Raw genomic sequence first — 15,486 nt, 5'->3', positions numbered from 1 at the left:
TCATCTTAAACTCTCCATCTACTACTGCATGTTCTGTAGAGGTCAGTGGTTGTTAAATAAATTTACTCTCCAGTTCTATGAAAGAGCCCACTCTAACAATGCGGAAATGTATGTAATGGAGACAAATGAGCTGACCATAACAAACTCCATTCTATCACTAAACCTAACCAGCAGAAACTCATTAGGCTTGCACTGTCACTGGATCAGACACTGAAGCTCTCAGTTGAAAAAACATAGATGAAGACACGAGAACAGAATGATACCTTTTTGAAGTAAAAATGATTTTGGAAAAAAATGAAATTATTTTGAGAGAATAAAAATAAACTCTATGCTGTACAAAGCAAGACCATCTTTAACTGTCTGAGAGAACACAGACTGTAAAATGGATATGCAGACATGACAGTACTGCAGATTTTGCAGATGTCTGGCAATGTATTGTAAAATAATGCATAAAAAATGATGTTTTAGAAAAATATAAGCATTGCTTCTGAAGATATAATCAAAATGGATCATTAACATGTTACTTACACTACTAGGAGATGCCTTTATTATTGCTTTGCTGCATATCTGCAAGATCTGGTTTCAGAATGTGTATCTGTGGGCCTGCTGTAATTTACATAGTCTTGCAAAAGTATTACAAAGTGATAAAAACATATATTTTACAAAAATGTATGTATATATGTTCATATTTCCGTATATGCTTACAGAAGCAGAGGGTTAAAACATATCAACAGTAACCAAATATTTCTGACAGAAATATTCTAGGAAAGTTTATATAAAAAATATATTTTTCAGCCTAAATCCAAATGGTTGACTAGATATAGGAAGAAATGTAAATATTTTGGCAGTAGCCATGCTGTTTTTGGTGCTCACAGTTACCATGATGCAAAGTTCATTAACCCCATTATACTGAACACTGCATGAACTATGAAAGGGTTACTATGACTAAAGATTTAGATCAGCTTCTATATCATGTAATACATCAAGAGCAAACTCAATTCCAGCTACACATGATGAATGATAGCAGAGACTGACTAGATTCTTGATTTCATTTTGTCATTATTATACTGTCAGGGACAGCTGGGCCACATTTTTCTGCCCGCACTGCCCGTCTCTTTGAGTTGGGTTTCATTTATTTTAAGAATGGCAAAATATGTATGAGTTATTTTGTTCTAGAGTTTATGATCTCAGATAAATAAAGCAATACATATACAATGTAACTTGATAAATATTTCTGACCTAAGAATTATCTTACCTCTGTATTAGTCAATTTAAATGATTAAAGGTGAATGTGTAATCATTTTTTCCTTTTCTTTTGTTCCTATCTTCTATTAAGGAGGATTTGACTGATAGCGTTTTGAGCATCACTCAAGCTAGATCTCTGGGCAACCAGTAGTGCTTTCCATTCAAAAAAATGGTAAGCAATATGAAGCAAGTGGTGGCATTCTCATCACTATCGCAAGTAGTGGTGATGATAATGGCCCTTAAGGTGGCCATACATGTTCAGATTTTAGTCTTCTTCCGACGAACATTTGGATATCAGTCATACATCTAAGTGCAACGATCTGAAACTAACATCCAGACTGAAATTGTAGGATGGATGTTCTGAACATGAAGTTGGCAGAAACTAATCATACAAAAGTCACTTCCATTGTAGGTCTCTCAAGAATATCATCCGATACACAATATATGCTCAGATTTTATCCTTATCCGCACTTTAATATTTCTATCAGCAATAAAAATGCTATTGGAAATGTAGTTATCATGCTAAGGTAAACTTCTTATTAAGTATGTGACCATTTCATAGTTAACGGCAAGTAATGGTTAACAAAGTTTAATTATTTTACTTAATTCCTGTAGAAGCAATATTATATATACATATATATATACATTTAGTGATGTCTTGATAAAGGTCCTCTGTGTAGGACCAAAATGTTGACTTACACCATTACATTTTTGCACATAATTTAAGTCCCATGAGTGCTCTATATATATGTGTGTGTGTGTCTGTATATATATGTGTGTGTGTGTCTGTGTGTGTATGTGTGTGTCAATTCCTTATTGTGAGATGAATTTCCTTTGAACCCTTGACCTTAGATTAGCAGGAATAATGGACAAATTGTGATTGTAACATCATATATATACATTTATGTGTGATAGATAGATGGATAGACAGACAGACAGATGGATAGATAGATGCAGTTTTAGGCAAATATCAATATATGATATTCGCTGCTTTGCTATACTTACATGCTTGGAAAAAAAGGATAACCTCTTGCACAAGTACTGCTGCAGTCTCCGGAAGCAGGCCAGCCTGCGAAATCATTGGGTTAATCACATTACTCATGAGTGACAGGGGGTGGGAACAGTTATGTTCAGAGAAATTGAGAATAATGATTGTGTTTTTGTCTGTAAAGCATGTGTAGTATTGATCATATAGTGCTGATGTGTAAGGTATAGTAGATTATCAGGTTGCTTAGGAGGCATTATTATCGCTAATTGAGTAACATTTACAACCATGCTTCTAATTAACAGTCACCATCTTACGATGTTTTATGGACAGTCTTTGCCTGTAGAAAAACTGTTGTCTCTTTAAATTAGTAAATATTTTCAGAAAATGGCATACTATATGATATAGGGTAAAACAAGTGTGTTTATAAAGTCTAATTCACAGGGTTGGGGGTGCCAAAATATAAAGTTTAGTAAGCATATTGGGAATTGAATCACAATTTTTTGCCTGGGTCAAAAAAAAAAAGTCTGAATGTTGTATTAAGGCTATAATATTTTCAGATTCTAAAGAGTGGGGTGATCTGTTTAGCGAAATACATACCTACTGATGTACACTGAGAGGTGATACAGTCCACATACACCGACCAGTATGACAAATGCAACCAGAAGAGCTACAAAAAAAACATATAATACATTGAAGAGAAAGACATGCATACTGTTTTTTAACAGTTATTCATTCCAGAAAGTTAAATAAAAACATACTTATGCACATACAGTCCCTTGCTTAAGTATCTGTGTTAAAACCTGGAATTCTTATCAATATTTTTTTGTCCCCAATCATCATAAAATCCTACATAATGTACAATAAAACACAATATAAAGTCGACCGATTAGCAATTGTGTCACATAATTTCAAAATAAATCCATCTAAATAAACAGCATCATGAAGAACAGGGATCTATATGGTATGGTATAATGTGGGTAAATTTGCAATAATATTAAGTAACTCAACAGAGAAGGACAGAGTAAAAAATATTGGCTAAATGAAAAAATTACAAATAAATACTCTATAACAGTGCTGTCCAACTGGCGGCCCGCGGGCCGCATGCGGCCCGCGACCCCCCTCTGTGTGGCCCCCCACCTGTCTGGCTGCTTTGATGGCTTACCTTTGTGTTTTAAATGAGCTTTAAATGGTATCAGTACTGAGATTAACTGCCCCCCTGCATGGTTCTCACCTCAGATTCAGGCTGTAATCAGGCTGTATTGTTTAAAAATGTAATCCCCTGTGTTGTTCACACCTTTTAATCTCTGCATTGTTCACCCCCTGCAGTGTTCACACCTCAGGCTCAGGCTGTAATCACTCCCATTGTTCCCCTGTTCACACCTCAGGAGCAGTAGAAACCTACAAATAATCCCTGCATACTACAAAAAGAACATATACTGAGGTGGTACTGCAATTAAAAAGTTTTTTAATATATAGTTATTGTGCAGACTGTAGGAGCAGTGCCAGCATTGTGTCACTGTAGGCCATACACACAGGCAGCATAGGGCAAGCAGAGTATGGCACACACAGGCAGGGTAGGCAGATTATGGCACACACAGGCAGGGTAGGGAAGGCAGAGTATGGCACACACAGGCAGAGTAGGGCAGGCAGAGTATGGCACACACAGGCCAAGTTTGGCACAAACCAGCCAAGAATGGCACACACAGTGAAAGTATGGCACACACAGGCAAGGTAGGGAAGGCAGAGTATGGCACACACAGGCAGGGTAGGGAAGGCAGAGTATGGCACACACAGGCCAAGTATGGCACAAACCAGCCAAGAATGGCACACACAGTGAAAGTATGGCACGCAGGCAGGGTAGGGCAGGCAGAGTATGGCACACACAGGCCAAGTATGGCACAAACCAGCCAAGAATGGCACACACAGTGAAAGTATGGCACGCAGGCAGGGTAGGGCAGGCAGAGTATGGCACACACAGGCAGGGTAGGGAAGGCAGAGTATGGCACACACAAAGGCAGGGTAGGGTAGGCAGAGTATGGCACACAAGCAGGGTAGGGCAGGCATTTTTGCTGTACTACAACCATTAATATGGGTATGGTCATGTGATAACATGGGTGTGGTTTCAAGTGGGTGCGGTTTCAAAAAGGGGAGTGGTCAAAACTGGCTTCCATTATCGGCCCTCCACCACGTAGGTCGGAAAAATTCCGGCCCTCGGTACAACAGAAGTTGGACAGCACTGCTCTATAAGGTAATGAAATGTAGAATTCAGTAAGAGAAGCGAAAGGGAATGATTAGAGCAGTGATCCCCCCTTTATTGTTGCTCCCAGTGGCCTCAAAGTAGGTACCAATTTTACATTTCTAGCTTGGAAACAAGATTTGGAAGCAGTTTTACTTCAAGCAGAGCCTCCTGCAGGCCAGCAGTCCACATGGGGCTACCAAATAGCCAATCACAGTCCTTATTTAAAATTCCCAGAGAACTTTTTTCAAGCTTCTGTGGCTCGCTAACGCTTTTTACATCTAAGTGTGGCTCACAAGAAAAAAGATTGGGGATCCCTGGGTTAGAGAATGGTTAAGAGTCTAGGTCACATAATTTCAGAATGCGGGCAGTGATTCTATCATGCCTGTAAATGATCCTTTCTACAGTTGTAACACAATAGTTTTTACCATGAAATTCGGTATGCATTCAGCCAATAAGAGGCCTTGAGGTGATCAATCCAATCAATTTAGCCACCTTGTTGGTTAAACAATTTTATTGGCATCTAAGACTAATATTCACCATTTCACTGTCAAGACTTTCTTCCATTCGGACCATTCTGCCACCACAAGTTGCAGAGCCGAAACACCCCACTGTCTACCCCCCCCCCCCCAGTTTAATTGTAGTCCTCCTCCAAAGACAGATAGATGGTGGCAGCATTTGCTAGTGCAAATTGTGCTTATGCACTCTATTGCAAAGTGCCTAACTTCCTATAGACAAATAAATAGGGTTGAGGAGACTGCCTCAACCCTATTTATTTGTTTGTAGAACCACATGGTGACTCTACCTAAGCTGATCAGAAAACCCTGCACTACACTGATGAGCCCCCAAGAAGGGCGAAACCGGTCTGTAGTTGGGAATCTGATCAGCTATTGTCCTGGCTTCAGCTTCAAACCCAGTGGGTGAGCTGTAGTCTATAGGATAAACCCATGTAAATGGGATTTTCTTTAAGAGTCTGGAATTCATTCCCAGAATTCCTTTTGTTAACTTCCTATAGGAATTTCATCTCTTAAAGTTGCATGCACTCTGTGGGAACACTTGCAGCTTTTCATATTGCCAGGTTTGTGGCAAGGTGCCTGAAGCAAAGTTCTTGCTTCCTTATGCCCAACTTGTTCTCTTATGATCTGGTCATGGAAATAATAATGCAAAGGTGAAGTAAGCTGGCTGCTAAGATATAATGTAAAGAGTATAAGTTAATAAATTACAATTACTTTGAGCTTGGTTCTATCTACTTCTAACTACAGATACAGTATCTGTTGCATTTAATAATTTCAACAAAAACAAGCATGGATGTTAGACAATATATTAGTCCTTTAACAGGATACCTATGATAATCTTATGACAAAGTATTCTTAACTTCATTTACTAAATACCCCATTAAGGTTTTATGATAAAATATCATTGTTTGCTGATTGCTTGGGCCATTTTGGGACTGCATATTTAAGAACTAAACCCTAAAAATGAACATAAAAAGGCCATATTTTATATACTGAACTCACTGAACAAGCCTAAAGGTTCAGCATCTATATAGTTGTAATGATTCAGTACTTCAAAGTTGTCACAGGGCATCAACATAAATCTGTTAGAACTGTCCGGGACAGTGCACATGCTCAGTGTGTTCTGAGCAGCTATTGAGAAGCAATGCTTTGATGCAAACTATCAAGCAGAAAATAATGTTGGCCTGTCATTGAGGGTGATGCTGCAAGGCTGATTATTAATTTCTGATGCTAATTGCATTGGTTTCAGAGCTGTAATGCAGTAATAATCTGTATTATTTACTAATAACACTTATTTTGTGACATTTATATTCTATATTTACAGTATGTTGTGAGTCAGTCCCTGAGCTCAGGTAAAAAGTCAGCAAAAAAGAAGATGGGGAGCTGCTGGGGCACCTCTGGGGACCACTTCCAAGCTGCAATAGTAAAGGAGCAACTGCTATGTAAGAGCACAGTTATAAACATACAGTATAGCAGTTCCACACAGCATACAGTTATATGCTAAATATATAAAACAAATGAAACAGACACATTAATTGTAACAGCATAACATACCAAACATCAGACCATTTCACTCTTTTATTTTTTTAACATGTATTTATGAAGATTATAGATATTCTTGGAAAGAATACACTTCTAAATCATCTGAATAAGGTAATTAATAAATATAAATTATGAGCAGCAGGGTGGCACAATGGTTTGCCCTACTACCTTGCAGGGGGCCCTTGGTTTAATTTCTGGCACCCATTCGGGTGTGTACTTGGTGTACTTGGGTGGGTGTAGTCTGGTTTCCTCCCATACTTCTAAAACATAGAGCAAAGTTACTGGGTTATTCATAAAACTGGTTATAGTGTGTGTGAATGCAATAGGGAGCTTACAAAGTAAGGTAGTGCAGCAACTGATTTGATTAAATCTTGCTTATTGGCTTTGTTTTTCCGCATCCCTATAAAGATAATTAAAATGAATATTCAGCATATTTTACTTTGGTTCCTTCCCATTTAGTCTGCCATATGCATCCATCATTGATAAAGAATGGACCAAGTCACTGCTCAAACAATTCCTCTACTGTTTAGTATGTAAACATAATATGTGCCACCATTATATATTGTGTGGCATGGTATTATAGGTGTTTATATATTTTAATGTTTCATCATGGACAGTGAGTAGATTTTGTACTGCTGCTGGCCTATTAATAAACATTTTTATTTTAACAATTTAATCCTAAAGTTTGCAAAAATTTGCATATTATATACATATATCTATATATATTATATATTATATTTTTTTCCTTTATAATGCCTTTAGTATCTCCTTAACAGTGTATTGATTATGTTCATTAAACTGCAGGAGAGAAGCCAAGATTCAAAAGGTATTTTTTTTTTTTGCAACCTGAAGTACAATGTCAATTAACGTCCCATAACAAGATCATGCTGCTTGTAGCTCTTTAATTAAAAATCAATGGCATTAGAACAAGATTGTGTCTTCCTTGCTAGATTTGTTTGGGTTTTTCAGTTTTTCCTTATTTAGTTAAAAGATCACATAAGTTTCCTCTTATTTTCCTTTTGTACTTTGTAAATTTCTATTTAAGGAGTAGCCTAACATTTTAAGAAGGACTTGCTTTTAAGAATGACTCCTTGGTTAATTTTTGTACTTCTCACCCTAACCAATAAGATTATTTTGCCTCATTATTATTATTAACATTTATTTATAAAGCGCCAACATATTCCACAGCACCATAAGTGGGTTTCATACATTGGACATACAGAGTATCATATAAATCAATAGGGATGTAGCGAACCTAAAAAAAAAAGTTCGCGAACATACGCCAAAACCCGCAAATATTCGCGAACTTTGCGAACCCCATAGACTTCAATGGGAACGCGAACATTAAAAACTAGAAAAGCCATTTCTGGCCAGAAAACTGATTTTAAAGTTGTTTAAAGGGTGCCACGACCTGGACAGTGGCATGCAGGAGGGGGATCAAGGGCAAAAACTTCTCTGAAAAATACTTTGTTGGCACAGATTTGCGCAAAAAACGCAAGCTATTCTAGCGAAAATACGCGGCTTTTTTGCTATGTCGCGCTTAAACACCATGAAAACGGGATTTGCGGAAAAACGCCATGTGTGACTTGTGCGGCGTATTGTACAATACTTTTGCGACGATAAAAACGCGGCGGAAAACGCGGCGTTAACCCAAACTGCGAACACACGCTGAAAGTTCGCGAACATACGCGTTCGCGAACACCCGATGTTCGCGCGAAATTGTTCGCCGGCGAACAGTTCGCTACATCTCTATAAATCAATCAATAACTGATACAAGAGGTGAAGAGGGCCCTGCCCAAATGAGCTTACAACCTTGCTTTTTTTCTTACTGTGCTCTAGTCTGTTAGGGACTTGCAACACTCCCTAAATGGGCTAAGCATGGGAGTTATAAGACAAACTTGGCACTTGAGAGATAGGCCAAAGCTGTGAGGAGGTAAAGGAGACTCTGGTTAAAAAGACCATACAGACCAAAGTAAGCATTGTGTGTAGTAATTGAATGACACAGTTCCTGTTTTGCATAGAAATGTACAAATATACCTAATCCTCGAGGAACCACCAATCAAATCAACGGTGCTGATAAGTATGAGTCATTACTGTAAATATTGTGTTGTTCTTTCATGTGGGATCATGACATTTAAAGCACATAAAGATCTAATCACCATCAACATAATTTATATTTATATAGTCCAGGCAAGTTACACAGACTTTACAGTAATTTACAGATGGGGGACTTATAATATTATAAACAATGGTTAACAGAATAAAAAAGGACCAAAGGACCCTGCTCACATGAGCTTAAAATCTAAAGGATACCCTATAGCAGGGATTCCTAATCTTCTTTACTTGTGAGCCACTATCAAATGTAAAAAGAGCTGGGAAGCAACATAAACATAAAATTTTTTCCTGGGGGTGCCAAATAAGGGCTGTGATTGGTTATTTGGTAGCCTCTAGGTGGATTGGCAGCCTACAAGAGGCTCTGTTTGGCAGTACAACTGGTTTTTAGCAGCAAAAAAAAAGCCAGGAATTCAAAAATAAGCATCTGATTTGAGGCCACTGGGAGCAACATTAAAGGGGTTGGTGAGCAACATGGTCACGAGCCACTGTTTGGGGATCGATGACCTATAGTAACCAATTAGCAGGTGGCATTAACTGGCATTTTACACCTTATTGCTTGGTATGTGTTACTGCACCCAGGCAAACTTTTTTACACAGTATCAGAAATATAAACAGTGCTCATACTCATACTGTAAATGGTATTGTAGTAAATACAGCAGACTCTGCACAAGGTCTGGTAACAAAAAGTAACTAATTTGTACTTTACAATGGGTAACCAAAATGCTACCCACTGGTTGATTACTAAAAGTGGCCATCCATAGGCAGATTTAAGCTGCTGATCCAAGTTCTTTACACAGATCTGGCAGTTTATATGCCCGTGTATGGGGTCACCCGATTTTCCTCCCTGATTGATATCTGGATGAAATTCAGCCAAGTGTCAATCAGGCAGGTTTGATTTTCCCATTGGATTGGAGACTGTCTCAGCTTGTTGATGCAGCCTGATATCGCCCACCGACCTCACCAAAAGAGCAGATGGCCACCTTTAGGGTTACTAGACCAGATGAAAACTTTGCAGGATTTGTAGGATCTACAAAATTATTTTTCTTTTTTTTTTAAGACTGTCACCTATAATGGGAAGGAGCTTGTTAGCCCAGCATCTATCTATTTGCATATATAATCTACATCTTTTATGCAGCTGTCATATTGATAATGTATGTCTCTATGAAATATGTTTGTTCTTTATAAAATTATGTTATTAATAATAATAATAATAATAACACAATTCCAGGGAACATGATTTAAAAGAAGGCAGAGGCTCAGGGCACAGTACAAGAAACTGGTGCAGAGAGGGTATGGTATTAGATTTGCTGTCAGGTAAGTAAATTCAATGAAGAGCCAGTATGTAAAGTGCTAATTAAAGTTCTTTCCGCTACAGTGACCTGCTGGAGCTGCCTCGGTCTGTAATTTAGAGCAATAGCTTTAACCTGTGTCTTATCTATTACTTTGTTTTAATGAAGCTATGAACTGAATGTCACTAAGAGGTCAGAGCTGACAAATCAAGCACAAAATATTAAAGAAGAAGTAGGGGAATATTAAAGGGCCAATGACAATAATACGTCCATTATACTATTTTCTGATTTATATGTAAGTGCTCTAGTACAGATGGGAAACACTTTAAGCGTTAGACACATACACAACCATGAACCTTTTACAATTGAAATGGTTGATGTGTCAATAAAATTTGATATGTACTTAGTAGTTGCTTGACACAATCCAGGAGGTCATATTGTAATGCCCCACATTACTACAAAGTAGAAAGTCATTCTGAGCTGATATAATTTTGCAGCATCAAGTTTTACCAAACATCTTCTAAACATCTGAAGTTGCCAAAACAACCCAGGTTCATTACCTTTTGAATGTGATCAGTACAGGTATAGGACCCATTATCTAGAATGTTTGGGACCAAGGGCATTCCGGATAAGGGGTCTTTCTGTAATTTGGATCTTCATACTTTAAGTCTACTAAAAAATTAATAAAACATGAATTAAACCCAATAGGATTGTTTTGCCTCCAATAAGGATTAATTATACCTTAGTTGAGATCAAGTACAAGGTTCTGTTTTATTATTACAGAGAAAGTAAGTATAGGTTGTGTTTATTATTTATTATTGTTAAGGTTTATTGTTTATTTTTTTCCCTTAAAAATTTGCACAATATCACAAGGCTCACAAATGTCTATATGATAGTTCCTATGGCTCAGCATACCACCCTTATGCTGCTGGAAATCAATGTTTGGCTTTGATAAAGAAAGAATCGCTTCAGTCTCAAATGGATGGCCTGTAAAAGTAGGACTGAAATCCAATCCTTTAGTCCTTATGCTGAGTTCAGGAGAATAAAAGGGTTTAAGGAAATAAAGTAATAATAAATGAAGGAATATTGAAGATATTTCTCTGTAGTAACATGTATTGTAAGAGACATTCACACTTCACGTAGGCCAGTTCAAAAACTAACCTCCTAAAAATCCATACATTAAGGGGCACATTTACAAAGGCACGAATGCTCGAGCGTTCATGCGAACGCTCCGAGCGTATTTTTGCCGATTTTTTTGGGCGTCCGGACGACTTTTTCGTACACCGCACAACTTTTTCGGACGTTTGCACGAAAAAATCGGAAAGGTTTTACCACTGTTTACAATTGTTCGGTACGAAAATTTCGTGACTTTCGGATCGTCAATACGATATTTTCGTGACTAATACGATTTTTTCGTGTCATGTTTTATAAAGTTAATTGCTTATGTTACTGCCTTGAGGAAGGAGGAGTCTGGAAAGTCAGTTTTTGCATGTGAGGAATAAAGATGTGAACTATAACACTCCTTACAATGTGATGGAGGCCATTGGCTAACTGAATTCTCCATTTTAAAGACTAAGGGTTTTTTTTTTTAATTAACATTGGAAACATGCATCACCAGTGATGTTGACCATAGCAACCAATCAGATTATTGCTTTTGTTTTCTAACTTCTAGGTGACTTATCCAATTGCTGATTGCTTGCTATGGGCAATATCACAGTTGTCTACCATGTTAATAAATACACCCCTTAATCTTAATAGATCAGATGAAAGTTAGATCAGCTGCTCCCATCACACACAAAATAATTGTCAAACAGAGCATTTTTATCTTTATTTATAGTACAGTCTTAATATATATAGTCACATCCAAATGTATGAGTTTTTACCACCCATTGGATGAAATCTATTTTTCAAAGTTGTTATCTGCCTTCTCGACTGGTTACAATCATTCAATGGTTCATGTATTTTATTGAAGCTTTCCCTTGCAATCAGCAGGGCAATATCCTTTACAATAAATGTGAATATTACATTTGCTTCCATCATCATGCTATTATAAACTCACAAATCTGAGTCTTACTGCACATTGCACAAATGTGAGAAACCATAATATACTTGAATCTATCATATATTTGAGTTCTATAGTACATTGTTTTATTTATTAGCAATCAGTATAACAGCATTAAAGAGAGTGCAGACTTTGTGACAGGATTGCACTCTTCCTTAGATTTCATCTGTGTAAGTACTGTAAAATGGATTATAATTTCTTAGAGGTGAATAAAGACACATTATTTATAGCCTTTTGTCTTATAAGAGAGGTTCCAAGCAGAACAAGCATTATAAGCCCTTCTGGAATAGGGAAAGTTAAGCTTAGGTGAAACTAACTCCCTTGCTTCTTAGAAAAATCAGGATTTCTACCAGATGTGCCTCATTGATTGGTTTAACTGAGCTGGAAGGGTGTATGCGCTTGGTTGAGAAGACTGGGGTTTAATCCCAAACCAGCCTCAGCTGTCTGACACCATACTTATTGATTACAGAAACAGACTGAAATTCTCACTTTGTAATACAATATTTTAATTACTGCTTCATGCTGTAACTGACCTCTAGTTCATTAGTCTTTTCTTAACTCTTATAGAGCCAGTACAATGAGCTCGGTGGGGAGAGGAATTATTGATCAGTAAAGTTTGAGCAGGACATCTATATAATAACAACCTGAAGAGTTTGAAGTCGAAGCCTAGGGTGATTCTTTCTCTTTTAAGATAAGCATAAACTGTGTCTAATACATGCAGGGTCCTTTTATCTAAATATATATCTGTAATGTCCACAAGAGGACTCAAGTTCAGGTTTCGCAATGCTCACTACTGATTTCAAAAGCTCCATATGCCCTGAGAGGGCTAGTTTCAAATATGAGCAGTTTTATTGAGATTCTCAGGGTCAGACTGGGCTGGCGAGACACCAGGAAAAAAATAGTTGGGTCCTGGCACTTGTGGGTCCTGCTGAGCCAGACCTGATCCCCACTGGTGCTCCTCCCATTGACCTCCCTCCCCGAACACACCTAAGTAAGTATCAGATATGCTCACTCTGTGGCAGCGGGGGGGGGGGGGGGTGTGCACAGTGGGGACCCCTGGAGGTTTATTGGGTGGCAGCTCTGGTGGGCCTGCACAATGCCCCCTGTAAGCTGATAATGTGCATAGAGGCTGCCTAATAGCCAATCTTAGCCCTTATTTGGCACCTCCATGAACTTTTATGATGCTTATGTTGTTCTCCAAGTCTCATTACATTTGACTGTGGCTCACGAGTAAGGAAGGTTGGGGATCCCTGTTCTAAAACATCAGGTATGCTAGGAATTAAAATTCAACCATTCTACACCTGTATTTCCGCAAAAATATATGGCACCAAAAATGCATATAGCGTGTATATATATACTGTATATCAGTGCTGTCCAACCTCTGTTGTATTGAGAGCTGGAATTTTTCTGGCCTACATGGTGGAGGACTGATGACCACTCGCTTTTTAAAACCACACTTACTTTAACCACAATCATGTCAACACAAACATTTTTAAGACCATATTCACATTAACAGTGGTAGCACAGCAAAAAAATAAATGGTTGGTGCTCACTACAGGAATATCCCCTATCACTCTTAAAAAATACTAAATGAGTTAATACACCTTTCTAGAGAATCTCTTTTTCTTTATGTAATAATTCATAGAACATCTATAAAATGTTTATTTTCTAGCACATTCTGCCTTATTCATTTTTTTCACTGTTAGTCTCACAATAGTAATGTACAGGGATGTCATTCACCTTTTCCCACTACGATTATTTTCTAGTCCTGTGTGTTTATCTTCTGGGTATTATCATTTCCATTATTAAACATGAGTGCTGGCTATTGACTGTTTTTGATATATATAAAATATAGCTATAGCATTGGTTGTTCTTAACCAGCACTTTAGAAGAACTGCCTAAGTGTATGAAGAAATATTCTGGGTGACAACTAACAAAACTCACAGACAAAACCAGTAACAGCACATAAAATGTGGTACTAACCCCCCCTGGGTAGGCTTGGAGCTGTGGCAGAGGGGCTCAGCCTGAAGGGCAGTTGCAGCAAGATCTGGGTAGAATGCCTGTTTGCTCTCATAAATACATCCTAAAGCCCAGCATGAAGTTCAGTAATAGACAGTGTAAATAATTATCGGCTACTTAGATACTGTTAGACCCATGCCTGAATAAAACATGATGTTTGAACTGAAGAGCATATACACAACCACTGCCAAAAGCATATAAATGTGTACAAAGTACATGAGCTATATGTAGACTGTAGGTGTTAAGGTGGCTATACATGGTAAGCTTCGCTCATTTGGCAAGGTCGTCACAAGTGAATCTTTCCCCAATATGCCCATGTTGGCTGGGCAATATCATCCTGATGCAATCGTTTGGCCCCAGGGGATACCAAAAATTGGAGCAAGGACCACATCAGTGAGCCAAGGGGATCCTCGATTTGACAGAAAAATCAAGCCTGCCCGATCAATATCTGGACGATTTTCGGCCATATGTCAGTTGGGAAGGCCTGTCAGAGGGCCCCATATAATGGCAGATAAGCTGCTGAATCGGTGTGAAGGACATCTTAAATTTAAAGGGCAGCTTAAAGGGAAACGAAAGGTAAAGTCACTTGGGCGTGCCAAAATGTTAGGCACCCCCAAGTGACTTTAACCGCTTACCTCGTACCCCGGGCTGGTGCCCCCGTTGGGAGAAAACAGCACCAGCCCGGGGCACCTGGAGCGGATCGTTTCCGTGTTCTGGCTTCCTTTTCCGGAATGCCAGCGGTGGGCGCATGCGCAGTAGAGTGAAAAGCCGACTTTAATGTTTAAGTTCGGCTTTTCACTCTACTGCGCATGCGCGCGCAGCGAAACAGAAGGAAGGAAGCGCCGGCAGCTACCCCGGGCTGGTGCTGTTCCCTCCTCACAGGGGCACCAGCCCGGGGTAAAAGGTAGGTGGTCAAAGTCACTTGGGGGTGCCTAACATTTTGGCACCCCCAAGTGACTTTGGCTTTCTTTTTCCTTTAAATTTGCCAGTGTATGGCTACCTGTGGGTTTGCCACCTAATCTATTTAAAAGAATTAATTAGCTTAAACATATAGACATTCGGTACATTTAGGCAATTAAAATATATTGTAATATATGGATTTTAGTAGTAATTTAAACAAAATGTCTTGACTTTAACATAATAACATGGGTAAGACCAAAGGATTCATTTATGCTTCCTTTAAGAATAGGCACAGCCAACATCCTTTATGTGTAATTACCAGCACTCTGCATATTGTGAATAAGGCAAATACACTCAACGTCACTTTGACTTCATGCGTTTGTCTTTTTTATTTCCCAGCAGTATGAGTTATCCTTACCAGGATGGAAAAATAAGCATATCCAGCCTGATGACTCAGAGAGAGCAAATAATGAAACATCCTTATGGCTGGCTGGCTGTGCTAGCAACTGAAAATAAAAAACTAACATTCAGGAGGAAAAGCTCTACTGTATGTTTACTGTCCTCATCTTGAGCAG

At 38.4% G+C, this 15,486-nt stretch overlaps 1 protein-coding gene across 1 annotated transcript in view; it reads right to left on the bottom strand.

The window, feature by feature from the left end:
• The window catches only part of LOC100496969 (heparan-alpha-glucosaminide N-acetyltransferase), a 175,818-nt gene that overhangs the window by 142,843 nt on the left and 17,489 nt on the right, over positions 1-15,486 (bottom strand). The window contains exons 5-6 of the mRNA XM_018095658.2: positions 2,831-2,900; positions 2,251-2,314 (exon numbers count right to left, since the gene is read on the bottom strand). Coding sequence (XP_017951147.2) covers positions 2,251-2,314; positions 2,831-2,900 — 134 coding nt within the window. The remainder of the gene's footprint in view (positions 1-2,250; positions 2,315-2,830; positions 2,901-15,486) is intronic.

The sequence above is a fragment of the Xenopus tropicalis genome, chromosome 7 (assembly GCF_000004195.4).
Source record: "Xenopus tropicalis strain Nigerian chromosome 7, UCB_Xtro_10.0, whole genome shotgun sequence".
Classification (NCBI taxonomy): Eukaryota; Metazoa; Chordata; class Amphibia; order Anura; family Pipidae; genus Xenopus; species Xenopus tropicalis.
This window is presented reverse-complemented; position numbering and strand designations above follow the sequence as displayed.